The following is a 26323-nucleotide window of genomic DNA, read 5'->3' on the forward strand; positions in this document are numbered from 1 at the left end:
GTGCTCCAGCTGACAGAACGTGGTGCCTCTCCTACAGCCCACATGCAGGGGTTGCAGAGGTGGCAGATTTGTTCCCTCTGCCACCTCTCAGCAGTAGGTACAGAGACCACTTAAAATAGGAGTGTGCAAGATGTGCTTTTGAATAAAACTGGTCAGATTGCAAAAGAATCTTTCAAAAGATTATACTTTTCTTCCAAGAGTTTTTTATTCATTTTTAAAAGTTATAAATATGTCCCATGTGAATGTGCAAATAGAAAACCTGTGCATACAAAGAAGTTTGGTGTGTCTGTCGCTTGTTCTCTCTGCTGCTCTTGGGAGAACATTTCCAGAAACCACAGAGGTTTCCTCTTGGCTGTAGCAGCTATTTAGTGTAGCTGAAGCACTGGGACTGTCCCTGGCTCTGGGCACAGTCCCAGTGCAGCTCTGCGCCTGGCTGCAGGGGGAACAGGGGCTGCTGGGCTGCTTTCTTGCTGTGTTTAGCATGCTAAAGCCAGGGGCCGGGCGTGGGCTGGGGAGAAAGAGAGGGGCCTTTCTCCTGCTTCTTGAGGGACACTCATTTCAAATCAGCAGCACTGAGCATTGCCCTAAACATCACCTTACCTGAGCTTAACCACATTTCATCCTTCCTGAGCTAATGTTCGTTCCTCTTCTGGCAACTGAGTACACGTTCTTCCTAAATCCAGCGCTCCTCTGGGATTCTGGCTTGGTAACCAGTGACTGATGACTTTCAGATTTGCTGTTACCATCTAACTGCTGTCTCTTGGCAAATGTGTCAAATGCTCCTAAAGATGTGACAGTAACCTGTGACCTTCTTCAGTAAATCTGTGTAACTTTAATTATCATTTAACAGCAGAATGGTCCCTCTAGGAGAGCTCGTTCTTCAACTGTCACAGGGGGAGAGGAGCCAACGGTAATAAAACTCTTTATCAAGCACTATCTCTGGATAAAATGGGGGGACATTTAGGTCTTGTACAATGAGGAACTTGAAAAAAAAAAAAAAAGCAGCCATGTGTTGAATGAAATACAGCTATTGAATGAAAACTTCAATATTTTTGTACCAAATTTTCTCAACATTTCTCAAAACACTGCAATTGTACTCAAATACTGGCATGGTTTAGGGAGTTGGATGTGACATTGAATTATGACAAAGATGTGCACTAAGTAAATGCCTTGGGCTCCTGAAAGCTACAATAGCTAATTCTTTTAGGTACTGGAAGCTGCAGTGATTAGAGACATCAAATCATTGTACATATAGCTGTGTTTGCATCTTGTGTCTTCTTGTTTTCCCATGACTCTCCTCCAGACTAATTCATTTTAATTCTTAAAGTTGGTCTTAATTTGAGAGCCTTGGGGGTACAGTGATATAGCACAGAGCTCTTAATGGTCTTACTGAATGCCAGTTTCATTTTCCAGCAGTTTCGCAGCAGTCCAAGACTGTAGTTTGATCATTCCATAAAATTCTTGGTATGCTTTGCTGAAAGTGTAATACAAGGAAAGTGGGTTTAATCTATATTGAACTTTATTCTAATTATATATGTTGAACCTTTAACCTAATTAACTGCCAGTCTGAAGTGAGTTATTTGACGGAAGTCATTTACAGTAACTATCATAAATGGCTTTTATGAATTAGTGCCCTCCTAGAGAATGTGTTTCAGAGAAAGAAATTTAATCTGTAATTGCTATAAATTGCTATTTGCATCTGGGAAATAAATAAATCTTACTTTGGGTGTTGATGCATCATTCTATTGTCTATATTCGCTGGTTTTTAATTTTAGAACCAGAGGAGCACACTTGCAAATATCAAAGTCTAAATAAAATGCCTGACTCATTAGTAGTTAGTTAATTTTGCTAGGTGAACTTGCACGATAGTGGTACTCCCTTGGTAGAGCATCTTGTCTTGATTAGACTTTATAGAGCTAAATATTAATATTTTGACTCACCATTAGTGTTGCCATACCAAGATGTTTTACCTCACCATGCTGCAGTATCTAATGCCCCCCCCCCCCCCCCCAACTTTGTTCAGCATTTACACCCAGAGTCCCAGATCCGTGGAGGAATTGGGACTTACACAGGATTCATGGTCTAAATCCTTTATCTTCAAAGGATGCATTCTCTTGGATCCTTGGGCACCTGATGCTTGCAGATGAGCAAGCTGTCAGCAGTAAAAGTCTCTGGTCACCTTGGTTTTGCCTTCAGAATCCCTACAAACCCCCTCCTTGGAGCAGGAGCCAGGCTGAGGCCCAGAGGCAGTGTCCTTCTCCCCATCTCTGAGTTGTAACTGAGTGACAACCACTGGGGCAATGTGTTCTCCTCATGGCCTGCCAGCTCTGGGAACCAACATGGGTAAAACAGCTCTTGGCTCTCCAAGAGAGAAGGAAATGAGTCTGAGAGTCTGCACTTGGGTTCTCACCTGTTTTCCTCTGTTTTCTCTTCTCTATTGGAGTATGTCAGCTTCCTGACCCATCCAGTATCTTTTCTCCTTTCCTTTCTTCGTTATCCCCACAGTTGTCCAGTTCCTTGTGTCAACAGTGCTCTGCTTTTAAACAGCACCTGCCCTGCCCGTGGCAGCTGCTCTGGGAAAGGTCTGGCAGAGATGAAGCAAGAGCAAGAATTAAGTTCATTATCTTGCTGAAGCAAGGAATGTAGTGGGGAGGAAGAGAATGTGTCCTGGATTTCAGCAGGAGCCTTTTGCCTTGTTTCATGGCAAAAGCCCAGAGCTTGTAGTGCCTCAGCCTCTGAATTAGGCAGGTCTTTCATCCCCCTTGGTTCCAGTTCCTAGCTCGTGTCTATGAACTCGTGCTTGGGTGTTTTGGGGACAGGATAGACACGAGAGAATGTCAGCCACACACAGGGACAGTTCCTGTGGGGCAGCAGGACGTGACTCTTCCTTACCTGTATGCATCTCTTAGAACAGGGAGCTTGTGGAGCTTTTGCTAAAAGTTTCTGTCATGCTGAAGTTGAGGCTTCAGTTTGGGCTTATCTGGTGTCTTTGGGATACAGAAGCCCTGAGTGCAGCATTTGTGACAGAGCAAAATGATTAACATTCTAACCCCTCAGTAGTTTCTGGCAACTGAATCAAGATACCCTGGGGTAATGGAGAGAACAGGACTTGGGAGATCTAGACTCTGTGGTTATTTAACTCTTACTTATCCATCCTGATAAAAGGAAGAAACTTCAGCCTTTTAAGGAAAACTCACTAAAACATAAAGTTGCTTTTTGTCATTATGTGTAACAAAATAGAATGTTTGAGGGCATATAAACTTGTCTCTTTGATGAATCTGTGTCAAACTGACCCAAAAGATCTCTTGGGAGAAAAAAAATTATTTGATTCAAAGGCACATGATAAAGAGCCTGAATTAAATTAAATCAGAAACTGGATTTTTCCATATGGTTGTTGTGATTAAGAAGAGTGTAAGTTAACAAGTTGCTTTTCTTTTTACAAGCAAGAGTTTAAAATGTAAAGTTGTTTTATCTATTATAAAATAAGAATTCAATGATTTCTTGCCTGAGCAGCCTTCTGTGGCTTACGTGCACACCACGCCGGGCTTGCCTTCAGGCTGGGAGGAGCGCAAGGACGCCAAGGGCCGGACCTACTACGTCAACCACAACAACCGGACCACAACGTGGACACGGCCCATCATGCAGGTACCCTGCTGCTCCCTGGGAGCCAGCACTTGGCTTGCCTGAGGGGCATTCAGCTGCGGCAGCTTCCAGAAAGCTGAAATTGAAAGGAAATATCCTAATCATTGTCATGACAATACAGATGAGTCATAAAAAGCTGCAATAATTTGGGATGTTTTTGGTTACTTTTAATTATGTCAAGGCACAGGGTTAAGGTGATTGCTGCAAGAGAAGGAATTTGCAGAGGTGCAGAAGGGCTCTTAAAAGGAGGCAAATGTGTTCTTTGGATTAAATGTGAAAGTTGGCTCGAGCCATTAATAGAGCTGTAAGCTCTTGGCCCTTCCAGTGGAATTACATTAAATACCTTTTTTGGCCTTAAGGAAATCTGGTTCAGGACAGTAGTGATGATAACAATGCCATCAGTTTTATCGTGTCCTGCGCGTGGGCAGTGTTTGTGGCGTTTGTGACCCGGCTTTGCTCCGCACAGCTCGCCGAGGACGGCATGGTGGGGCCGGGCACGAGCAGCAGCAACCACCTGAGCGAGCCGCAGATCCGGCGGCCCCGCAGCCTGAGCTCGCCCACCGTCACCCTGTCAGCGCCGCTCGAGGTGAGTCCCGGCCGCCCCCGCACCCACGCTCCTCCCTGCGTCGCTCCTAAGCGTCTTCCCAAATGCTGGCCACTGATGTTCCCTGTCACGTGCCTAAGGAATAGCTGAAGTGGCTCCCTACGCAATCAAAGCCTGTGCGTGTTTGACTTGTGGCAGTGTGGTTCAAACTCTTGTCTCAGCTACTCATGGCTGTGCTGAAGAGAGCCAGTTCTTCAGATTTCCTCTTCATGCTTAAGAGTTTGGAGAGCTGTGGCTCACACAGCCTTGCACTTATAGGCTTTCTTGTAAATGAGGTGTATTGCCCCTGAAGCACAAAGCACTGCTTTTGTCATTTCCGTGATAAAATGAAATGTGGACACATCCAGGGCAGGTGCAGAGGAAGGCAGAGCCAGGTGTAAATACTGGGGACATTGTTATTGCAGAGAAAGGCACGGAACGCCATGTCCTTTACAGCAAAGGACTGGGCATGTTAGAAGGCACAGATAGAGGTAATTAAGTTGTAGTAAATCAGTCCCAGTATTTAATTCTGGTATTAATGCCATGAGGAATGAAAAGCTATTTGCTGTGAAGCCAGGTTAGGTTGGTTTTGCAGCCCCGAGTGCCGTGTGTGCAATGGTTCTGTTTGCTCTCCGCAGGGCATGAAGGACTCTCCGGTGCGCAGGGCGGTGAAGGACACCCTGTCCAACCCCCAGTCCCCACAGCCGTCCCCCTACAACTCCCCCAAGCCCCAGCACAAGGGGGCGCAGAGCTTCCTGCCCCCGGGCTGGGAGATGCGCATCGCCCCGAACGGCCGCCCCTTCTTCATCGACCACAACACCAAGACCACCACCTGGGTAAGGGTGCTCCAGCCGAGGCCCTGGGCCACGGTCCCACCTCTGTCTTCCTGCTGCATGCCCCTATTCCAGCATGGCACCTGTCTTTGTGTTTTTAAGAGCCAAAAATGTGCCTGTGGTTGTAAAAGCAGGTTGTAGAAGAGTGCAGGCATCCTAAGAACAGGCCTGTGGGTTTTGAAGCATATCCCTGAATATAGCACACATTTAATGGAGTCATCACCCTTGCTTATTCAGCACTGGAAAAGTCATTGCACTGTAGAAATCCTAATAAGCCATGTTTTGTTTTATTCCCTGAAAAGAAAAGAATAACTGTAACAGAGAAGGATTTCCAGAGTCTGTGCTTGACTTTGTAGATCTGCCTTGATCTGTTGGATTTACAGTTGCATACCTGTGTTCCAGGAGGATCCACGACTGAAGTTTCCGGTGCATTTGAGATCCAAAGCGTCTCTGAACCCCAACGATTTGGGCCCTCTTCCTGTAAGTGATGCTGTGCCTGTGTTCTAACCTACACCTCCTGTGCCAGGGCTCTGCTCCATTCTGGGCATGGGTTGCTGCAGCTCTTCTTGGAGCCTCTGGAGCCCTGCTGTGCCCTGGGGCTCACTCAGGCCCTCCAGAGCCAGCCCAGGAGGCCCTAACTCATGGCCTTTTTCTGTGCTACTGAAGTGTTGAGCTTTGCACACTCTTACCTGGGCTGTGTCTGACTGTGCTTTTAGATAATCATAATCACTGTTTAGGAAAAACAAATCAGTATAAATTTTGATTTTTCAATGAAACCTCCATCTTTTGCAGAACAAATAATCAATCGAATGTCAGAAGTTTTGTCATACTTGTAATCAAAGTATAATGGGGATTTACAGACATGTCAAATGCAGAGCTTTGCTTTGTTTTTAAAATACTCCCAGCCCTTAAAGGTAGAGAGTAATGTGTGAAAGCTGACACATTCCTGGTCACAGCAGCAGGAATGCTCTTTGGCTTTAGGAAACAGCTGTGCTCTTGCAGTTGTCCAGGTACATGGGGCGTGTGTTACCCTTGAGGCACTGAAGGCCCAATTACAATCTGTTCTGTTAACTGCAAGGGGCAAAACATGCTGTGAAACCAGGGTAGCCTGACCTGTCACTAGCAAGAGATTGTTAGTAACAGATTTCACCTCAGTTAAACCTCCTGGTTTGGAGCGAGGTTGGGATGACTACAGAATTTATCACGAGTTTCTCCAACAAGACTGAGGTGAAATAATTTCTCCTCTGTATTTTCTGGCATCCCAGGCTGGCCAGCATTACCTGTCCCTGCCATCCACTCTCCTTTCTGCACTGCAGGCCCTTGGGGCGTGAGAAAAGGGAAAGGATGAAAAGGGAAGCACTGAGGACTAGGTTAGGACATTCTTGTCCCACTGTACAGGGAGCCTGGGTTACACATTTACAGTAAATAACCCACATGGCTTTCAGAAGTAGGAGCAGAAACGTTCCAACTAAGATGGACCATCTGTTCTCTGTGATTGTTTCCTCGCAGAGGAGATGGGTGGGAATCCTGAGGCAAGAGGTTTCCACTATAAAAATATTCCCTGCACAGGATGCAGTCACCTATGTAAGAGCTAGGTCTGAGTCTGCCTGGATTTGTGGCCTTGCCATTATCCATCTGGTCACTTGGGGTTTCCTACCTCATAAACATCTTTGAGACAAGTCCAGTAGGTGTGAGCAATGCATGCTTCAGGCTGTGTGACACTGATACTATTTCACTTACTCTCTCTTTTCTTTGTTTTTATTTCCCATTTCCAGCCTGGCTGGGAGGAAAGAATACACCTGGATGGAAGAACATTTTATATAGACCATAGTAAGTAAGCACTCAGGTACTAGAGCAGATAGACAAAGGGAGGTACTAAGTATTGAAGTGAAAGCTTTGTGATTTTACTCTTCATTTAGGAAGCCAGGTGTTGATATGTGGAGACATTGATACCAGAGACTTAGTGCCCTCCTACGGTACTGTACATTCACTGGAAGCTTGCTTTAATTGGCTCATCAAGCTTTGTCCCTCTCTGACTTGTGAAGCATTAACATTTCCTCTCTGTGGTTTATTTTGTTCTTGTTGATATTTTGGATTTGTTGTTGTTGTTGTTGATGATCCCATGGCTTATTTGCACTTAATAAATTAAAATATAAACTAGGAATAGAAAATAAGATGAGAAAAGATCCTGTAGCCACAGCTCCACATATAGGCAGTGGAGCAATTAGCACTGAGAAGTACTTTCCTCTGCTTTCAGGTCTGTGGCAGTGCTGATTCTGATCTTATTTCCTATTTAGAGCATGTGAAACTGCACCAGCCCATTAATACTCTCCAGTTCTGTTAGTGGAGTTTTAGTGTAAGTGATGTTTCATTGTAGATTTGTCTTCCTAGAGCATCTCAGAACTGCTGTGTGAGTTTTGTTGGTGTTTGGAAACAAAGCAGCCCACAAAGGCTGGGCTGGGTCTTCTTATAATAAGACATTTCTTCACAGCCATAGCTAACTCTCATAACCATCAGAGGAGTGTGCACACAGAGTTCAAGCCTAAACTTACCCATGTTTGACAGAATTAGGTTTGTCCCTCAGTATCGCTGACTCCCACGCTTATCCTTAGAGATGACAATATTAAGTCATGATTAAAAGACTGCTTTTAAAGTAATACCAGTTTTGAAATGGTATAAATACTTTTAACTAAACATTAGAAATAACACACATGATAAGCGTCTGATGAACCTCTCTTCCAAACTTTGGTACAGAGTTATTATCCTTTATCCCTTCTGTAATTGTTTTTCTCAACAGAGATCTGGAAATATAACTATGGCAAATGATTCTAAACTGCTGCCACTAAGGAGTCGCAGGATAAATCTGTCCCATTTAAAACACCTGTGTAACTCCTGAGCCTCCCAATGTCTTAAAACTCTTTAATTTTTCAGTCTCCTAAAGCTATTTGAGAATATGTTAGTCTCTAAAATGGAATGTTAAAGTCATACATTAATTACAATTCCTCAAAGAATTTGTTAGGAAGCAAAATTTATGTGCATCTGAATTCTCCCTCTAGTCTCTTTTGATCTGAGTGGATTTAGCTTCTTATATAGCATTTTTCACAAAAGTTCAGGGAAGCTTTTGGTAATGCTGCCTGTTTCTAGCAGATGTCCCTTTGGTCCCAGCCTGGTGCCTGAGCACTGCTGAGGTGGCTGGGCTGGGGGACTGGAGGGAGGGCCAGGGGCTGTGCCACTGCCAGGACACAAAACCAGCAGGACAAGGGTGACAGAGTCAGCTGCTGGTCATGTCCTGCTTCCCTGCTACATTTTGTACCTCTGCTGCATACTTCTCCAGCGCTGCTTGTCCTATTTTTGAGATGTTTTTCTCATCCCTGGAAGAAAGTGCCAAAGTCCCCTGCAGCCAGCACAGCCCCTGTGCTGTGCCCAGGGCCCAGGAGCACTGATGCAGCACGCTGGTGTTACTGGCACCACGGGCTGGGTGTGACAGTGAACACCTCCCCCTGGCTCTCTGGGCCCTTGCCTTCCTTGGACACACTGGTGTTCCCTGTTCCCTGCACATTGCTGCCATTCCTGGGAGCCTCCCAGGAATGTGCTGTCTGCCTGTTGGAAGCGATCAGAAGGGAAAACAACCATTCTGCAACCATTTTCTGAACCCGTGATTCATGGGCAGGGAGGATGGATACACTGAGTGGGCTCCCCTCAGAGTCTGTCCACATCCACCTGCACATGGTGATATTCACAATATGCATCAGTGATTTACACAAGGAATTAGGGGGAAGTGCTCCTTAGTTCAGCAGGAAGCAGCAGGGCAGGAGAGGGGCTCTAGAGGGGCTCACTGGAATGGGATGGGGAGTCAGAGTGAGTCTGCAAATGGCCACTGCAGTGCGCAGGAAGAGGCTGTGGAAGGAGAATTGCAAAGTGTTACTCAGAATGGGAGTAATTAGCAGAATTTGGGTTGAAAAGGGCATGAAAAATACCACCACCTGGTCATGAGCTATCTCACCCTGTGATATATTGACAGGAGTGCCTAAATCCAACCTGGAGTAACCCTTCTGATGCCATCAGCTCTGGGAATGTCTGGCTGTGGGAGTTCTGTGTCTGACAGGGGAAATTGTGGCCCCATTGGAAAGGCAGGGAGAAGAGGGAATCCTCGAAGGCCTGAGAGCCTGGTTTATGACAGAGAATTGTATTGGTGGGAAGACTCAAATTTTTGAAATTTTTGAAAATGTTCTTCAAAAAGAATAAGTTTGTTATTCATATCCACTTGGGATAGGACAGAGAATCCTGAGCTACAGTTCCAGGTGAAGTGGTTCATGTCAGACCCTTGTAGCCCTGGAAAACCATTTTTAGTATGGAGTCACTGTAGGACTCTGAAGAGAAAGTTAGACTGAGATTCGTTGGTGTCATCGCACACCCTGAAGTGCAGAGAGCAAAGAGCTGACACACTGTCAGTCATTTCCACTTGAGTTATCTCTGATTCCACAGAAAACTGGCACTGTGGTTTGTGGCTGCTGGTGTCAAGAAGGTGACCAGAGAACTTTGTAGAAGGGAATTCCAGTGTAGGGGTTGAAAAGAGAAAGGGTGGGGCTGGATGTCCAGCTTGGCAGCAGCTCTGCTTCATGCACCTCTGGGGTCTCTGGAGCTCAGGCTGGCAGCCCTCCAGCATTCCCATAAGTGATAAATAGCTTCAATGTGTGAAGGGAAATGAAATAGTATTTTACTATTAAATTAACTAATAGATCTAATGTCTTGAAATGTGCTTGCAATCATGTAGAATTTTCTCCAGTTAACATTTGCTGAATGACATCTTTCACATCCCAGTCCCTCTTAAACCAACTTGGGATGCAAACTTACAGGGCTTTTCCAGTTCCATTGATGTGGAAAATGCAATCTTGATTCCTTATACCCAGTTCCTAACCCAGAGCAGTGTCTGTAACACACAGAGGGATGGCAGGCCAAGGGTGGCCAGCACCTCGCCATTGCAGGTGGCACCTGGGATGGGGTTTGGAGCATTGTCTTATTGTTGCAACACCATTGTTTTGTTGTGATTCTGTCGTGTTCAGAATCTTGGGAGGAGCAGCTGTCTGGAGGCAGGGAAGGGGAGTCTCACCGTGGTCCTGTAGAACCTTTCCTGTCACCCTCCTGGTGCTCTTCAAAGCTGTAGATGGAAAGAACTGGGCTGTGTTGTGCCACTGCCAGCATCTCCATTGGTCATAACTGGGTGATTTTCTTGCACCAAAACAGGACAGTTCTGCCTCCCTTTACCTTCTCATTAAATCAGAGCCTAGGAAAAATGTTATTCCCTCCAAATCTAGAAGTATGATACTTCTGCTGTCTATGCAAAATTTCCCAAGTAACCTAGGGTGTCATTGCCAAAAGTTGTGGGTTCCGTTACCTGTTGGGCTGTGCATCTCCAATCCTAGTCCATGTTCAAATGAACATGTTCACTCACTCCTGCAGATGTTGCCATCAAAGCAGTGCAAGTTCCCTGGGTTTTGGGGTAGTTCTGTGTTTTTAAGTGAATGTTTTCAACTAAACAGTGTGTTGGAGCTGGGGAGGGTGGGGAAACAAAAGCCTTTGTTAACCCTGACAGACCTGAGCAGTGCTAGGGAGAAAAAACCAACAGAAATTCACGGTATGGTACCAGAGAAGCCATGGGATCATTTCTTTTGTTATTTGCAGATAATAAAATTACCCAGTGGGAAGACCCCAGACTGCAGAACCCAGCAATCACAGGCCCAGTAAGTACTGCTTCCATGAAATATCCTGACTGGGTACAGCTGGAACAGCAGCAGGCCCTGCCTGCTCCCCAGATCAGGGGTTGGCAGCCTGGGGAGCAGGAGCTCTGACAGTCCACATCCTAAGTTGGAAAAAGCTGGGAATGTCACACCAAGCTCTGGGCAGTTTCCCAGATTGTCCAGGGTTTGGGGATGGTTGTGGAGAAGTGCTCCTATTGACCCATGACCTGGATCACTACTGACAGTAGGATTTTACTGAGCTGACACACACTGATTTTGGGATCTCTGGCCAGTGAAAAGCTCTTTACATTTGGCAGGAGAGAGGTGGGCCTATGTAGATTCAAAGTGTGGGAAAAAAAGGACAAAAAATCGGGTCTGTCAGTTTTAAGAGACATAAAGCTTTCTGCAAATAAACAGGGGTTTCAGAATATCAGCCTTAGAAAAAAATAAACACAGCATTTTACTTCAGTATCGAATTTTAAAAATATCAAAGAGCGATTCTTTGACTTTTTCTGCTGGGTTATGCCAGTCTATGCCATTTTATGGTATTCTGAGTAATCAGACTTCAATCCCAAGATGTTTCCTGGTACTAAGAGTACCTTTTTATTCTGCATAAGTCCTTGGGACTTTTAAGAGTTTCAGGACACAGCAGATGAGCCTGCTGCAAGGTTAAATTCCAATTGCTTAGTAATAATATCAATAATAGTCACTTTTTGACCATAGTTGCTTTTGGAGGGATTTACTCATTTATCAGGCATTTAAAACTGGAGATCCTCACACACAGCACTGCGCGAGTTGCTAACAGGCCTCTCCCCAGAAATGCTGAGCATAAATGAGAGAGACTATTTGAGAAAGTTTGTTTGAAGGAAATGAAATTATCGTGGTCCCCTTGAGCAACTGACAGTGGTTTGTTTGTTGGTTTTAAGAGAAAGCAGGAGCTAATCAATTTCACAGAGGCACTAAGGATTCATCTGAATGTTTTCAATATATTTCTGGTGCCATGACAAACAGAATTACTTAAATTGTATTTCACGTAGTGTTTAAATAAAGGAAACACGTAGGAATATTATTTAATGGCTGTAGTAAAGTCATATTAACATCAGTAAAATGATCAGAGTAAAATGATGTCATTTTGTGGGATTTTTAAATCTCTCCTGGCTGCTGTGCCTCATGGGTGGGTTCAGGGGAGCCCATAGCACAGTGTGTGGGTTGTTCATCCCTTTTGAATGCTGTGGGGTATCAGAGTGCTGAGTAGCAGGAATGACACGTCCTCCCACTGCTCCCAACAGGCGGTGCCGTACTCCAGGGAGTTCAAGCAGAAATACGACTATTTCCGCAAGAAGCTAAAGAAACCTGTGAGTAGAACCAGCTCGGGGGCTGCAGGACACACCTGCCAGGTTACTCCATTGTGCTGCTCATCAGCGGCTCACGTAGGAGCCAAAAACATGAAGCAAAGTTTGAATTTGATGGGTTTCTCAACAAAAAGCTTTTCTAAGTCTTTAAGACTCACATTTTTCTAGATAAATGCAAATGCTCTTAAAATAGAGCACAGTCAATGTTTCTCCTTTTTTGTTTTGTTTGTTTGATACTTTTCTTGTCATTTTCATCAAATATGTACTGTAGAAATCTGCAGCACTGTTCTGGAACTGGCCCAGTTTCCGCCATGCTCTCAGCCTGTGGACTGGGAGAGCACTGGGAAATAAAACCATGGGGTACTGGAGCACCAGGTTTCTGAGCTGTCACTGGGCTGTTGTCAACCAGTAATTTGCCCAAAGACTTATTTCTTGAGACTAACAAGGGTAATCTAATCTTCTTTCAACAGGCTGACATACCCAACAGATTTGAGATGAAATTACACAGAAATAACATTTTTGAGGAGTCCTACAGAAGAATCATGTCTGTGAAGAGACCTGATGTACTAAAAGCCAGGCTCTGGATTGAATTTGAGTCAGAAAAAGGACTTGACTATGGAGGTGTGGCCAGAGAATGGTTTTTTCTCTTGTCCAAGGAGATGTTTAACCCTTACTATGGTCTCTTTGAATACTCAGCAACGTAAGTGTCCATTAAATATTTGTACTCTCAAGGGATATACTTTACATTTTGCATAAGAGGCAAAGTTGCTCTGGGCAGAAGTAGCTCCTCCTTCCCGGGGTGCCCTGTTCCAGCTGCCCTTCAGAGAGCCTCTGGAGTTCTCCTTGAGAACCCAGAAAATATTTCCATTGCTCGGACAATATCCAGGGCAGCAAAACTGCAGTTTTTGAGGCCAGTAATGGTGAAGGGACCAATGTCAGAGAAGAGTCCCTTTCCTCTGCTGGCCAGAGCTCCAGCACTGCTGTAGAGCAAGCTCAGAATGCAGCTGCTCGTTCACACAGCAGTGGCCTCCCAGAAGTGTGAAATGGGGGCTGCCCAGCTTTAAAATCTTGGAGCAATGCGTTAGTGCAAGGGGAGAGGGCATCTCTTGCTCACAGTGGGTTTGGGTTGCTGCTGGGGCAGCCCTTCAGCCCTCAGTGGCTCCGTGATGGGACGGGCTGGAAAGGACTTGGACACAGCCCCATGGCGCTGTTGAAGGGACATGCCACCGAGCACAAGTTATTTATTAACATATCTGAGTATGTGCTTATTTAAAGACTTGGTTCTTTAGCTATTTTTTTTCTTTCCCCAAAAAAGGGACAACTATACACTTCAGATTAATCCTAATTCAGGTCTCTGTAACGAAGACCATCTGTCGTACTTCACGTTCATTGGCCGGGTGGCCGGCCTGGCCGTGTACCACGGGAAGCTGCTGGACGGTGAGTCCTGCTCTGCTGCTGCTGCCACTGGGCTTTGGGGAAGGAAATGCACCTGCTTGGGAGCCCTGGGGACAGTCTGGGACTGGCACTGTTGAGACTTAAATGGTGATTCACAAAATTACAGTGGCTTACTCAACAAGTGGGTTTCATACAAAGTTTTGCTCCATTCTCCACTCAAGTTAAAACTCTAGAACCAGCATGAGCACTGTCCCTCGAGGAAAAGCATGGAATTTGTATCAGTCATTTCCATGAAAACCTGCAGCCAAACTAGGGGGGTCAAATGCAGCATATTTTGATATGTAAAATTACTGCTGAAGGATTTAATTACAATTTCTGCTGCATTTTGAAATCTCACACCAGGCAGACATTACTGATCAGATTTTCCTGAGCCCCGGTGCAGAAGAGGAAACGGAGGAATCCTGAGCTGAGGAAGCTCAGCAGCCTGGTTTTCAGGCAGCTCCTTGGAGAGAGGAACAGTGATTTTAAATGGGATAGTGTGCCCTGAGCTCAGTTCCCCAGCTCTCTCTGCCATTAATGTTAGGGTGGTCACTGGAGTATGGTAGTTAGTGGATAATTGTAGAAACTGAAAAACTGGACTTTCTGTGCCTCCATAAACCTGAGCTGCTCTGATGCTGTTGCAGTTGCAGGACTGTAACAGTCAGGAGTAAGAGGAAATGCCAGGGCTGGTGCCCTCAAGCAGTCGTACCTTTATGGAATGTGCAGGTGCAGAGCAGGGCATGTAACGCTCTCCTCTCTCTCGCAGGCTTCTTCATCAGACCTTTCTACAAGATGATGCTGGGCAAGCCCATAACGCTGAAGGACATGGAATCAGTGGTAAGACCCCTTTTAACCCTTGTCAGGTCTCACAGGCCATGGGTTTCTACAACTCTGCACTAATTGCCCATTTTCAAACTGCCTAATTGTGATCTGCCCTAGGATAGTGAATACTACAACTCTCTGAAGTGGATCCTGGAAAATGACCCTACAGAGCTGGATCTCATGTTCTGCATAGACGAGGAAAACTTTGGACAGGTATGTAAAGGTTATTTACATCTTAGTACCTCAGTACTGAGCAGAGTCTCGTGGTGGTGAATGCACTGATCAGCCTTCACCTCGCTGTGTTCCCAGCTGGGACTGGGGTGCCACATTCCTACCGGGGAGCTGTGACATCTCTGGGACAAGCTGGAAATGCAGCTGAGTTAAACACTTGCAATGAGAAGGAATAAAGCTGTCCCACAGTTTAGCTGAGACATGGTGCAAGCCCAGGGACTGCTTGGCTTCTGAGGTCAAAGGTGTTCTCAGAAGAGAGTGGCAGAATGATGCCAGGGAGGTCCTCTCTGTCCTGCCTGTCGCAGGGGCAGCTGGTATGACAGGGGGAAGTGCCAGGTTTAAAAGGGTCACGTCAATGGGTGACTTTTCCCATTACAAATGAAAATGTTGTAGGCATTAAATTAATTTGCTTAGAGGCTTTTATGACCTTTTTTAGTGTCTTCACTTTTTTTTACTTCTGAGACCTTAATCCTGGCTCCAGGTACGACTGGACCTGGGGACTATAGGGCTTTTTATAAAAACTTACTTCAGCAATTCAAACTATGCACTCAATGTCATGTCAAAAACATTCTGATCCACTTTTCAGTGTGTACTGCCTTTCTCCTGAAGCAACATAAGGTCATGGATTACATGGAGAACTAGGGAGAGTATTGAAGCCACAGAATAGAGAGGTTTTGTAATACACTGGTTGGCTTTGGAAGTTTCAATATGTGATTTAGCTTCTTTTATTATAAAAACTATTACAATTTTGTATATGTAAAGTACGTACTTAGTGGTTATATAAATATATCATTTTGTTATTATAAATAATATTATTAGTAAATGGCCAGCCTCTCTCTGCCAGTTTTCTGTTCTGTTGTGCAAGATTGTTCAAAACTGTAAATCAATTTACTAATGATTTCCTGATACTGCTTGTAAAATACTGCTCAGGGAGAGTGGGTTCTGGGGGAAAGTCCCAAATGTCCTCAAATAACAGGAGGTTTTTTGGTCTTGTGAAATACAGACATATCAAGTGGACCTGAAACCCAATGGGTCCGAAATCATGGTAACAAATGAAAACAAGAGGGAATACATTGAGTAAGTATCATTATGGAACATGCCTGGGGGGAGGAAAGAGCAGTTGTACTTACAATTGACCCTGCTGCAATTCCTGTCCTTTGTACTGCACAAGAGCATCTGATATTGCTGGAAAAAAAAACAACTTACTGTTAATCATTGGTTATATCCAGTCAGACATAAGAACAAAGAGTAAATTAAATTCCATGCTTTGTTCTCCTGGAATTCTCCCCCATGGAAACGTGCATCTCCAACATCTGGCTTGAGTTCACATGAGCCAGAAGGTGCTCTCCAGCCTGACCTTCATCCCATTGTCCTCCTCTGCCAGTCACAGACCAGAGCCAGGATTCCAGTGCCAGCATTCCTAGCAAACATTGGCCAAATCTGAAACTAGGTTTTATTTTCAGCTTTCCCAGTTCTTTCGCCTACCAGGATGTAAAATGCTAACTTCACTTATACCTGCTGGCATTTTAAATCAGGGCCTTTTCCAAGGTGAAAGACATTGAAATTGATACATTCATGCAAATTGGGAATTCATTTCCAGTGTCTGGATCTGGACCAATTCCATGCCTGGAACTGATTTTTTGTGCCTGCACCTGTGAGGTGTTTGTGCTGTGGGTGACTGGTAATGAAAGCAAGGTGTCCCTTTGACACTGCAGTTTATTTCTTTATTTATAGGTGAGATACTGTCCTGACAGCTCTCCTCAGAGCTTGCAGACTTTGCTGGGAATTTTTAATTACTCAGGGCTCTGGAAGAATAAAATGTCTACTCACTTAGGTACCTACAGGAGCGAAAATATTCCCACTGTCATTTGGTCATAGTCACTGGGGTTTTTGGTTTGTTTCTTCAAAATTCCATCAGTCACCAGCCATTGTATTGGAACAGCTGGTGAAGGCTGCTTAGTTACCTGAACACTTGGCTGAGACCTGCTCACGAGTTTGTTTTTCTGATGGGGTTTTGTTTCTTTCTGCAGCCTGGTCATCCAGTGGCGGTTTGTCAACAGAGTGCAGAAACAAATGAATGCCTTTCTGGAGGTGAGGCTCTTTAGCTCCTTTCTTTCACAAAAGTAGGGATTTTTTTTTTCTAACACTGATTTCTTACCCACTGGTATCTGTGAAAAGAGAGCAGGGAGCTTGCAGGGAATGCAAATAGAATACTTACGTTTATGATTTTTCAGTTTTATCTTGTGTGAGAATATATCATCTTTGCCTTGTGAGAATAAGGTCATTCTCTTTCAAGTTTAATTATTTGAGCTTGAAGTAATTTGGTCATTGATGTTTTTAATTAGGATTTATGTGGGATGAGAGTTTTAATTTTGCTCTTTTTCTTTTTAGGGATTCACAGAGCTGCTTCCAATTGATCTGATTAAAATTTTTGATGAAAATGAACTGGAGGTGAGTCAATTTGGTGCCCCAAGCTGACAGTTCTGTGACAGATGCACCATGTTCTGGGCTCTTCAGTCATCCATCCCTCTCCCTACGGGAATGTGCAGACACAGCTCCCTTGCTCAGAGTTGGAAATTAGATGTTTCTTCCTAATTAATAAATCTACTCATGGCATGCAAAGAACTGCACTCAGGGAGGTGGTTGAGAGTGTGCCTCTGAAAGCCTGGAAGTAGCTTAGTGGGTAAGTGCCATCATGCCTCAGCCAGTCACATTTGAGCCAAACACGTGGAAGTTGCTGTCACGTTGTGGCAGTGTGCAGCCGGTCTGCAGTGACTGGAGTACTCTGAAGAAGCTCTGTCTCTCCCCTGTGTGCGCATAAATGACTGGAGGTCAGAGTCCTGAGGGGCAGTGACACCTTGTCACCCCGAGAGTGCAGGGAAGCACACACTCCTTCACATCCCACCCTTGTGTTTCCCTGCAGTTACTGATGTGTGGCCTTGGCGATGTGGATGTCAATGACTGGAGACAACACACCATCTACAAAAATGGTTACTGCCCAAATCATCCTGTTATCCAGTGGTTCTGGAAGGTAAGACTGGCACCACCTCTGACTGGTCCTGTAAGCGAAAGTTATTGCCCTTTTTTGCAATCATTTTTCTTCATGCAAACTGCCAAGAATGGGGAGTGTTGTGCTGGGGGCAGGAGCTGCTCCCATCTCACTCAGGTGAGGGCAGGTGTAGCTCTTGCTAGGGCAGCTCCCAGATGGCACCTGGAGCAGAGACAATCCATTGTGTCCAGAGGGGTGGCTCATACAAAAGGAGATTCCTGCTGGCTTTGGGCTGCTCTTAGGGCCATCCAGGCCCGGGTAGGAGGCCGAGGCTGACGGTGTCCATTTGCCAACAGGCTGTTCTGCTGATGGATGCTGAGAAACGGATCCGGCTCCTGCAGTTTGTGACCGGGACGTCACGCGTGCCTATGAACGGATTTGCTGAACTTTACGGTGAGCTGCTCGTGGCAATCCAGCCAGCCTCTGATGCACGCACAGCACTCGGCTGCAAATGCTGATCTCTGAGCTGAACTCCTTGGCATTATGCAAGCTCTGAAACCAGCTCACTGGGCTTGGAAAGAAAGAACCACATTCATGTTGCTTTAATGTACCTGTTACAGGTGAAGAATCCAGCCCACAATTGATGCCAACATTTCACGTTAAAAATAATATTGAGGCAATCTCTGTAGTGTCCAGCAGTTTCTGTTTCATATGGTTTTCATTTTCACCCAGGTTCAAATGGTCCTCAGCTGTTTACAATAGAGCAGTGGGGAAGTCCTGATAAGCTGCCCCGGGCTCACACCTGGTAAGTCACCAAAGCACGAATTCCAGAGCTGCTCCTGCCAAAAGGTCCTTGCTGCTGACCATTCTCAGCTCTGCATCAAACAGCATTTAATTCTGTGGGTCTCCAGTGCCTTCACAAACTGAGAAACTGAAGGATATTATTTTATTTCCCACATCCTAGTAAGTGGATGTAATGAACTACAGCGAGTCAGACATCACCAAACAGCCATTAAAAGCCCATCAATCATTGGAGAATTGAAAACAAATGTAAGATTATAAAATAATTTAACCTTGGTTTATAGATTTTGCAAACATTGAAAGCATCCAGTACAAATTTGTCTTGCTCTGTTACATTTCAGAAATGTGGCTTTTTAAAGAAAAATGGTGCTGAATAGACTGTCAGTACAGACTAGGGGATCTTTCTGTGAAACTAATAATTCTATAGAATAATGAGCTTAAATTAAAAAAAAAAAAAAACAACCCTGAAAACAAAAGCACAAAATCTACCAAACACAAACAACAATATTACCCCAAACACATTCCAAAATCAACCCATCCTCTTTGGGTTCCAGTTCTCTGCTGGCTTTTACCTTTGGAAGATTTACTCTTGGATGTTTAATCTTTTTCCCCTCCAGAGAGGAAAGGATCTGTGCACTAAATCCAGAATATCTTTGCTGAGCTTCAAGAAATCAGTCCTTTGACAAAGATTGTTTTCCATCATCTAAATACAGTGAAGGGCTTTCTGTTGGCTTTTTCCCTGTCTGAAATGATTCTTACCAAATTCCTGCTTCCAGCTTTCCAAAGGAAGGCAGCACTCAGTTACTGGAGAGCTCACCCTGGGCAGGTGTGAAGCATGCAGGGAACACTGTGGACCACAAGCTGTATTCCTAATCAAGACTCCTAATTATTTAATATTTTCTAGTTCTTTAAAACTCTGTTTTCCCATAGATTATTTGAGTGACCCTTTGCTTGTCCCTTCCAGCTTTAACCGCCTAGACTTACCTCTGTATGAAACTTTCGAGGACCTGCGGGAGAAGCTCCTCATGGCTGTGGAGAATGCCCAAGGGTTTGAAGGGGTGGATTAACTTGGCAGCAGCCATTCCCTCTCCAAGCACGTTCTGCTGGCGTTGGCACCTGCCCGAGGGACTCGAGGGCTTGTGGCACAGCAGTTGCCCGGCGCTGGCTCTGGAGCAGAGCCCGGCAAGCGCGGGGGCTGAGCCCTGAGGCTGGGGCTGGCACCTGGGGTGGCCTTGCTGATGTTCCCGCACCAGTTGTGAACTGATCACACTTCAGCAGGACTTGCTCTATTTATGTTGTGCCTCTGTAGGCAAAGCCCTTAATAAATATTTTACACAATTTCTAATGGCAATGAACGGGATTAATCATTTTACAGGTATAGTATTACAACTCATGTTTACTTCTTAATTGATTTAAGCATTTTCAGATTTTATTTCATTACAATTAAATATCATATACTTGGAAAAATGAGCATTTTTCTTAATTTCATACCAGACTTTTTTTCAAAGCACGTTGAGCCTTGTGTTCCTAAACCAGGACAGTAGGAGAAAGCTCTGTTGGAAGCTTTACCTCCACAGGCTGTCTCTCAAAAGCAACTCTCTTCATTAAGCACATCACTGTTGTTCTGTATCCAGAAGTATGGGCTGGATGTTGCATTTTTGTATAAGTACTAGAAGAGTGTCAAGGCACAGCAGAGCCCTGACACAGCATGTCCAGATCTCCGTTCTACTGAAACTGCCTCGTTACTGCCAAGCTGTACATGTGCCACAAAGCATCTGGGCTGGGGCTGGCATTTAGCCTTTCAGGAGAACATGCTGAACCCTGTCATTCTCTCTGTACAGTGATTCGTTTTCATCCTTTCTGCATTCCTGTTTGCAATGGAGGCATTCCAAATGAAATCTGGCACTCTGGAACACAGCTCTGTTCTGGCTCCTGTTTGTGTGCACTTGCTAACGAACCTAATTAACACTGGGGTTGTTCATTTCTAACAGCACTGACTCTGAAGGCACTTTCTGTACCACCAGGAAGGCAGACCTGGTTTGAACATAAAGTTAATGGGATTTACTCCTTCCCACTACACATATGTCCTTCTACACATGGTGAATTTGGCTGCTGCTGTGTAAGAGAAAACCCCACCAGCTCTAGACCGGAGCCTGCAGATGTGTTCCTCAGTAATTGTTTCTGTGATTTCTTTTTTACTTACAAAAACTTATTTAATATGCACTGCTATCTAATTCATTTTGTTACCTATGACATGTTGCATGCCTAATCTATAATGTCTGAGTTGCATCTGTTTTCTGGCAGATTAAAGGTGACAGATTTGTGCTTGCCCCAGTGCAGTGACATGGTGACAGCACTGCTGGAGCAGGGCTGGTTCCACTGACCTGCAGCTCTGCCCCAGCCTGCTCCCCAGCATCCAAGCAAGATGACACCACTTGCCAAAATAAACTTTCACCTCACCGCCAACAGTTTTTGAGCCCTAGCCTTACCTGCGTGTCCAGCCTGCATCCAGCCACGCCGCAGAGCCTGGGATACAGCATCACCCAGCTGGGAAGAAGCCTCACTGCCAGTAGCATTCAGCAGTTATGGTCCCAGTCCTGAGGAAGATTAGGGCAGTACTTGAGCGCAGTACAAGATTCCTTCTCTATTAAATATGCTTCCTGACGTTCCTGCCTGACCTTTTTCCATCTGAGGAGTGAGTTGGAACACAAGACAGTGGCTGGCATCAGAGTAGACAGGAATGCCACACTGACTGCTTGGCTCTGGGGATAGAAGAGATAAATCCAGGTCTTGCCACTGACCTGCACCTTAAGCACAGCTGACTCTAACGCGGCACCCCGGAGAGTCCCGGGAGGCAGGGGGCGGGCCCGACACAGGTGCGCGGGGCGGGGCCGAGGTGATTTAACCCCCGGAAACCGCCCGTCGGCCGTTATACTCACTATGAGCGCGGCGCGGGTAGGAGCTCCTTGTCCCGGCTTCCCAGGTGAGTCGTGGGGGCTTCGGCTTCCCCACCTCTCCCCCTCCTTCCCGTATTCCTCTTTTTTCTCCCCTTCTCTCTGACCCCAAAACCTCCGCGCCTTCCCCCCACCTAGCCCTCCTTCCTTCTCCCCGTGTTCCCCTTTTCCTCCCCATTTTTCCCTTTCCTTGCCCCCCAAAAACCACTGCTCCTCTCTCCCCTCTACCACTCCTTTCCTTGTATTCCCCTTTCTTCTCCCCCGTCCCTCTGCCCCCCCCAAAACTGCCCTGCCCACCTAGTCCTCCTTCCTTCTCCCTGTATTCCTTTTTTTCTGCGCCTTCCTCCCACGTCCCTCTCCCTCCAAACTTGGGTAGAGCGAGCCACAGAGAAAGCGGGGGAGAGGAAGGAGAGCATCGGGTCTCACCCGGCAGGTGTCGGATGAGCGGCCCGAGCGGGGCCCCGCTCTCACCCCGGGCGCGGTCGAGAGCGGCAGAGAGGGACCGGCTCCTTGTGCCCGCGGCGCTCCAGCCGCGCTCGTTCCGCTGCGCCCCGCGGGGTGCGCTCGCTCGGGGGCCCGTGGGGGGCTCGCTGTCGCCGCGGGGGCTGCGGGGCGGCGCCGTGTCCGCCAGGGGGCGCCGCGCGGGGCAGGCGGCGGGAGCGGCGGGGCCCGTGGGGTCCCGGGGCCGGCACGGGCGTGTCCGTGTCCAGCCCGCTGCCAGCTGCGATCCGGCGGCTGGTCCAGGGAAAAAGCGCCGTCCTCCTGGCGGGCCCAAGCAGCGGCACAGCCCCGGCTCCCCACGGCCCCGGAGCCTCGGCGGGACCCCAGCCCCGCGCCGGCCGGAGCAGGTGCGGCAGCACCGGGCTCAGTCCCAGCGCCCGTCCCCGGAGCGGCTCTTCCCGCCCGCGGCGATATGCCGGTCCCGATCCCAGCCCCAATCCCACCCTCGATCGTCCGGCCCCGGGACTCGCACACCGCCCGCCGGGGAAGCAGCGGCTCTGCCCAGCTTCCGCAGTAGGCACCGGCGGGACCAGGACCCGAATCCCCGGCCCAGATCCCGGTCCTGGCCCCGCCAGAGCGCCTCGGGCTCCGCGCAGCGCCGGGAGCGGCCCCCGCTCCGAGTTTCCGCACAGCGCCGAGCGACGGTCCCCGCCACACGCCGAGATGAGCATCCACCGCAGAAAGCGGGCCGGGCCGGACCCGCCGGGATTTAGGGGCGCGGGCGGGGCGGGGCCCCGGGGGGGCGGGGCCGGCACAGGTGCGAGGGGCGGGGCCAGCACAGGTGTGGCGAGTTAGACGTGCACAGGTGCAGAGCGTTGCAGAGCGGTTGCGCGGGGCGGGGCTTGGAGGATTTAAGCCGCGGAGAGAGCCCGGCGGAGCCATTTGCTCCTCGGCGCTCGGTAAGTAAGGTTGCGGCCGGCCGGCCTCTATATTTCTTTTTCTTTTTCTGCTGCGTTTCTTTTCTTTTGTGTCTCTTTTTCTCCTCTTTTGTATTTCTTTTTCTCTATACCTCTCCTTTCAACCCTCCCTTCCTCCCCTCCCCCACCCCCCACACCCTCCCCCCCCCCAAACCCCCCCCCCTCCCTCTCCCCCCTAGCCCTCCCCTCCCTCCCCCCCTATGGCCGCCCCCCGCCCCCCCCCTCTCTATTGCCCTACCCTACTGCTCCATCCTCTCCCTCTTGCTTCTACCCGTCCTTCCCTCCCAGCCGCGCTCCTCTCTGCCCCCCTCTCCGTGCTCCCCTTTCCCCCCCGCACTCTCTCCCCACCTGCCTTCAGTTCTTCTCCCTTCCCCCCCTACCCCAGCTCCACCTGCCCGCTTTCCATGATACCTTCTTCCCCACACCTTCCCCTCAACCTGCCTTACATCCTTCCTTTCCTTTCCCCCAGCCCGGCCCCTGCTGCCCTGCACACCCGCACTCTCTCCGCACCTGCCCTCTCTCGACTAGCCCCTCTGCCCCCCCCTATTTCCAGTCTCCATCTCCTGCTCTCGCTCTCTCTCGCTCTCTCTCTCTCTTTCTCTCGCTCTCTCTCTCTCTTTCTCTCTCTCTCGCTCTCTCTCTCTGTTTTTCTTTCCTCGCAGCCGCGGGGCTCGGGGTGCCGGGCAATAATAAAGCCCAGAGGGCCGGAGCCCGGCGCCCCCCGCCCTCGCTGGGGTCCCCACACGGGGCGGAGCCGCTCTGCGGGTCCCCCCATTCCAGTTCAATACACCGCCCCACACCGCCGGGGTTCCGGCTGTCCCTACATCACACTGGGGGGGTCCTGGGGCGGGGGGTGCGGGTTTACAGCGGCCCCCTCACTAGGAGGGGGTCGGGGGGGTGGTGGGGGGGTTAGGAAGGGGCCCCCTCATTAGGAGGGGGTCCCTTGGGGGGGGGGGGGGGGTAGGTAGGGCCCCCCTCCGGAGGAGGGGGTCCCGGGGGGGGCGGGGCGGGCCCCTCCGGGGGAGGGGGCCCGCCTCGGGGAGGGGGGCGGGGCGGAGGGGGGGCATCCCCCCCTCCTGGCCCCGCCCCCCTCCCCCGGGCCCCCTCCCCCGGACGGGGTCCCGGCCCGGCCCCCTCCCGGGGACCCCCTCCTCCGGACGGGGCCCGGGGGGGGAGGGGGGGCGGGTGGGGTGGGGGGGGGCCGGACGGGGGGGGCCGTTCGTGTGTGTGCTTTTTTTTTTTACACGTGTACGTATGTGTCCACGGCGCAGAGTGACGTGCCCCCCTCTGCTTCCCCCCCCACCCCACCCGCCCCCCCTCCCCCCCCGGGCCCCGTCCGGAGGAGGGGGTCCCCGGGAGGGGGCGGGGCCGGGACCCCGTCCGGGGGAGGGGGCCCGGGGGAGGGGGGCGGGGCCAGGAGGGGGGGATGCCCCCCCCTCCGCCCCGCCCCCCTCCCCGGGGCCCCCTCCCCCGGAGGGGGCCCGCCCCGCCCCCCCCGGGACCCCCTCCTCCGGAGGGGGCCCCTACCTACCCCCCCCCCCCCCCAAGGGACCCCCTCCTAATGAGGGGGCCCCTTCCTAACCCCCCCCCCCCCAGGGACCCCCTCCTAATGAGGGGTACCCTTCCTAACCCCCCCCCCAGGGACCCCCTCCTAATGAGGGGTACCCTTCCTAACCCCCCCCCCCAGGGACCCCCTCCTAATGAGGGGGCCCCTTCCTAACCCCCCCCCAGGGACCCCCTCCTAATGAGGGGTACCCTTCCTAACCCCCCCCCCCCAGGGACCCCCTCCTAATGAGGGGTACCCTTCCTAACCCCCCCCCCCCAGGGACCCCCTCCTAATGAGGGGTACCCTTCCTAACCCCCCCCCCCCAGGGACCCCCTCCTAATGAGGGGTACCCTTCCTAACCCCCCCCCCCCCCCAGGGACCCCCTCCTAATGAGGGGTACCCTTCCTAACCCCCCCCCCCCCCCCCAGGGACCCCCTCCTAATGAGGGGTACCCTTCCTAACCCACCCCCCAGGGACCCCCTCCTAATGAGGGGTACCCTTCCTAACCCCCCCCCCCCCAGGGACCCCCTCCTAATGAGGTACCCTTCCTAACCCCCCCCCCCCCCCCAGGGACCCCCTCCTAATGAGGGGTACCCTTCCTAACCCCCCCCCCCCCCCAGGGACCCCCTCCTAATGAGGGGTACCCTTCCTAACCCCCCCCCCCCCAGGGACCCCCTCCTAATGAGGGGTACCCTTCCTAACCCACCCCCCAGGGACCCCCTCCTAATGAGGGGGCCCCCCACCCCGGGACCCCCTCCAAACAAGGGGGTCCCCAAACCCGATCCCCCATCCCGGGACCCCCTCCAAACGAGGGGCCCCTGTGGGATGGGGGAAGCGGAGCCCCGGTGGCGCCCCCTGCGTTCACAACCGCGGAACTGCATGGGGACACCAGCGGGGCTCCAGCGGGGCCGGGGGCGCCGGACTCCGGCCCTCTGGACATTATTATTGTCCGGCACCCCCAGCCCCGCGGCTGAGGGGAAAGAAGGAACGGAGAGAACGGGAAGAGAGGAGGGACAGCAGGGAGGAAAGCGAAAGGGGAAGGAAAGCCCGGGAGGGGGGAAAGAGGGGCAGTGGATAGAGGAGGGAAAGGCGGAACAGAATGGAGTAGCGGGGTAGGGACAGGACAGGAATGAGTGGGGAGGTCGGGTTTAGGGGAGAAAGAACGGGAATACGGGGAGGAGGAAGGAAGGGTACAGCGGGGGACAGGAGGGGCGGCCGACAAGGGAGGAGAGGGAAAGGGGGGGAGGAGAGAGAAAGAAAGAGAATACGGAGAATTGGAAAAGAAGAATGAGGGGGGGAAGGGCGAGGCCGAAATGGGAGGGAAAGGAGAGAGCTTTGGGGAAGAGAGGGAAAGGTGGAAAAGGCAGAGAAATAAGGGGAATACGAGGAGGAAGAAGGAAGAGCAGAGGAGGGGACAGAAGTGGAGGCCGAAGCACGTCCTGTCTCGGGCTGCGGAGCCCGGACAGGAGGCACCCGTCCGCACCGAGCTCAGAGTGAGCAAATGGCGGCTGCGGCGGTTACTGGACCTTAAATTACCTCGGCCCCGCCCTGCGCAGCCGCTCTGGGACCCCGCACACCTGGGACCCCGCACACCTGAGCCGGATCCGCCCCTGAAGCCGCGCCCCCGGTACCGCCTGGCCCCGCCCCCGACCGCCTCCGGGCCACGCCCCCAGGGCTCTTCGGCTCGCTTCGGCTATACTCGGCTAAACTCGGACTGGTTCGGCTGAACTCGGCTCGTTTCGGCTTAGTTCGGCTAAACTCGGCTCAGTTCGGCTACACTCGGCTACTAATTATTAATTATTAATTTTATTACTAGTAATTATTCTTTAACTAATAATTAATTTTAAAATTAGGGAGCAATTAATTATTCACAACTTAATGAGCTATAATTACTCATGAATTGTAAAATTACTTGTAAAGTAGTAATTAATTAATGGTGATGTCATGAATAATAACTATACAATTATTCTTGAAGTAGTA

General features: G+C 49.4%; 1 protein-coding gene across 12 annotated transcripts in view; it reads left to right on the forward strand.

Annotated features, from left to right (window-relative positions):
- The window catches only part of NEDD4L (NEDD4 like E3 ubiquitin protein ligase), a 76938-nt gene extending 57168 nt beyond the window's left edge, over nt 1-19770 (forward strand). For 6 of the 12 annotated variants that reach the window (XM_063179554.1, XM_063179559.1, XM_063179556.1 and 3 more), the window contains 20 exons: nt 851-910; nt 3514-3645; nt 4109-4228; nt 4864-5061; nt 5461-5538; nt 6834-6888; nt 6978-7034; nt 10741-10799; nt 12086-12151; nt 12619-12848; nt 13464-13585; nt 14349-14419; nt 14522-14617; nt 15639-15712; nt 16666-16726; nt 17027-17086; nt 17559-17666; nt 17981-18077; nt 18357-18429; nt 19390-19770. In XM_063179554.1, coding sequence (XP_063035624.1) covers nt 851-910; nt 3514-3645; nt 4109-4228; nt 4864-5061; nt 5461-5538; nt 6834-6888; nt 6978-7034; nt 10741-10799; nt 12086-12151; nt 12619-12848; nt 13464-13585; nt 14349-14419; nt 14522-14617; nt 15639-15712; nt 16666-16726; nt 17027-17086; nt 17559-17666; nt 17981-18077; nt 18357-18429; nt 19390-19492 — 1920 coding nt within the window. In that variant the 3' untranslated portion in view covers nt 19493-19770. The remainder of the gene's footprint in view (nt 1-850; nt 911-3513; nt 3646-4108; nt 4229-4863; nt 5062-5460; nt 5539-6833; nt 6889-6977; nt 7035-10740; nt 10800-12085; nt 12152-12618; nt 12849-13463; nt 13586-14348; nt 14420-14521; nt 14618-15638; nt 15713-16665; nt 16727-17026; nt 17087-17558; nt 17667-17980; nt 18078-18356; nt 18430-19389) is intronic. The other 6 variants (XM_063179555.1, XM_063179549.1, XM_063179557.1 and 3 more) reach the window with 4 other exon arrangements.
- Nucleotides 19771-26323: the final 6553 nt, after the last annotated feature.

The sequence above is a fragment of the Melospiza melodia genome, chromosome W, assembly GCF_035770615.1.
Source record: "Melospiza melodia melodia isolate bMelMel2 chromosome W, bMelMel2.pri, whole genome shotgun sequence".
In the NCBI taxonomy this organism is placed as follows: Eukaryota; Metazoa; Chordata; class Aves; order Passeriformes; family Passerellidae; genus Melospiza; species Melospiza melodia.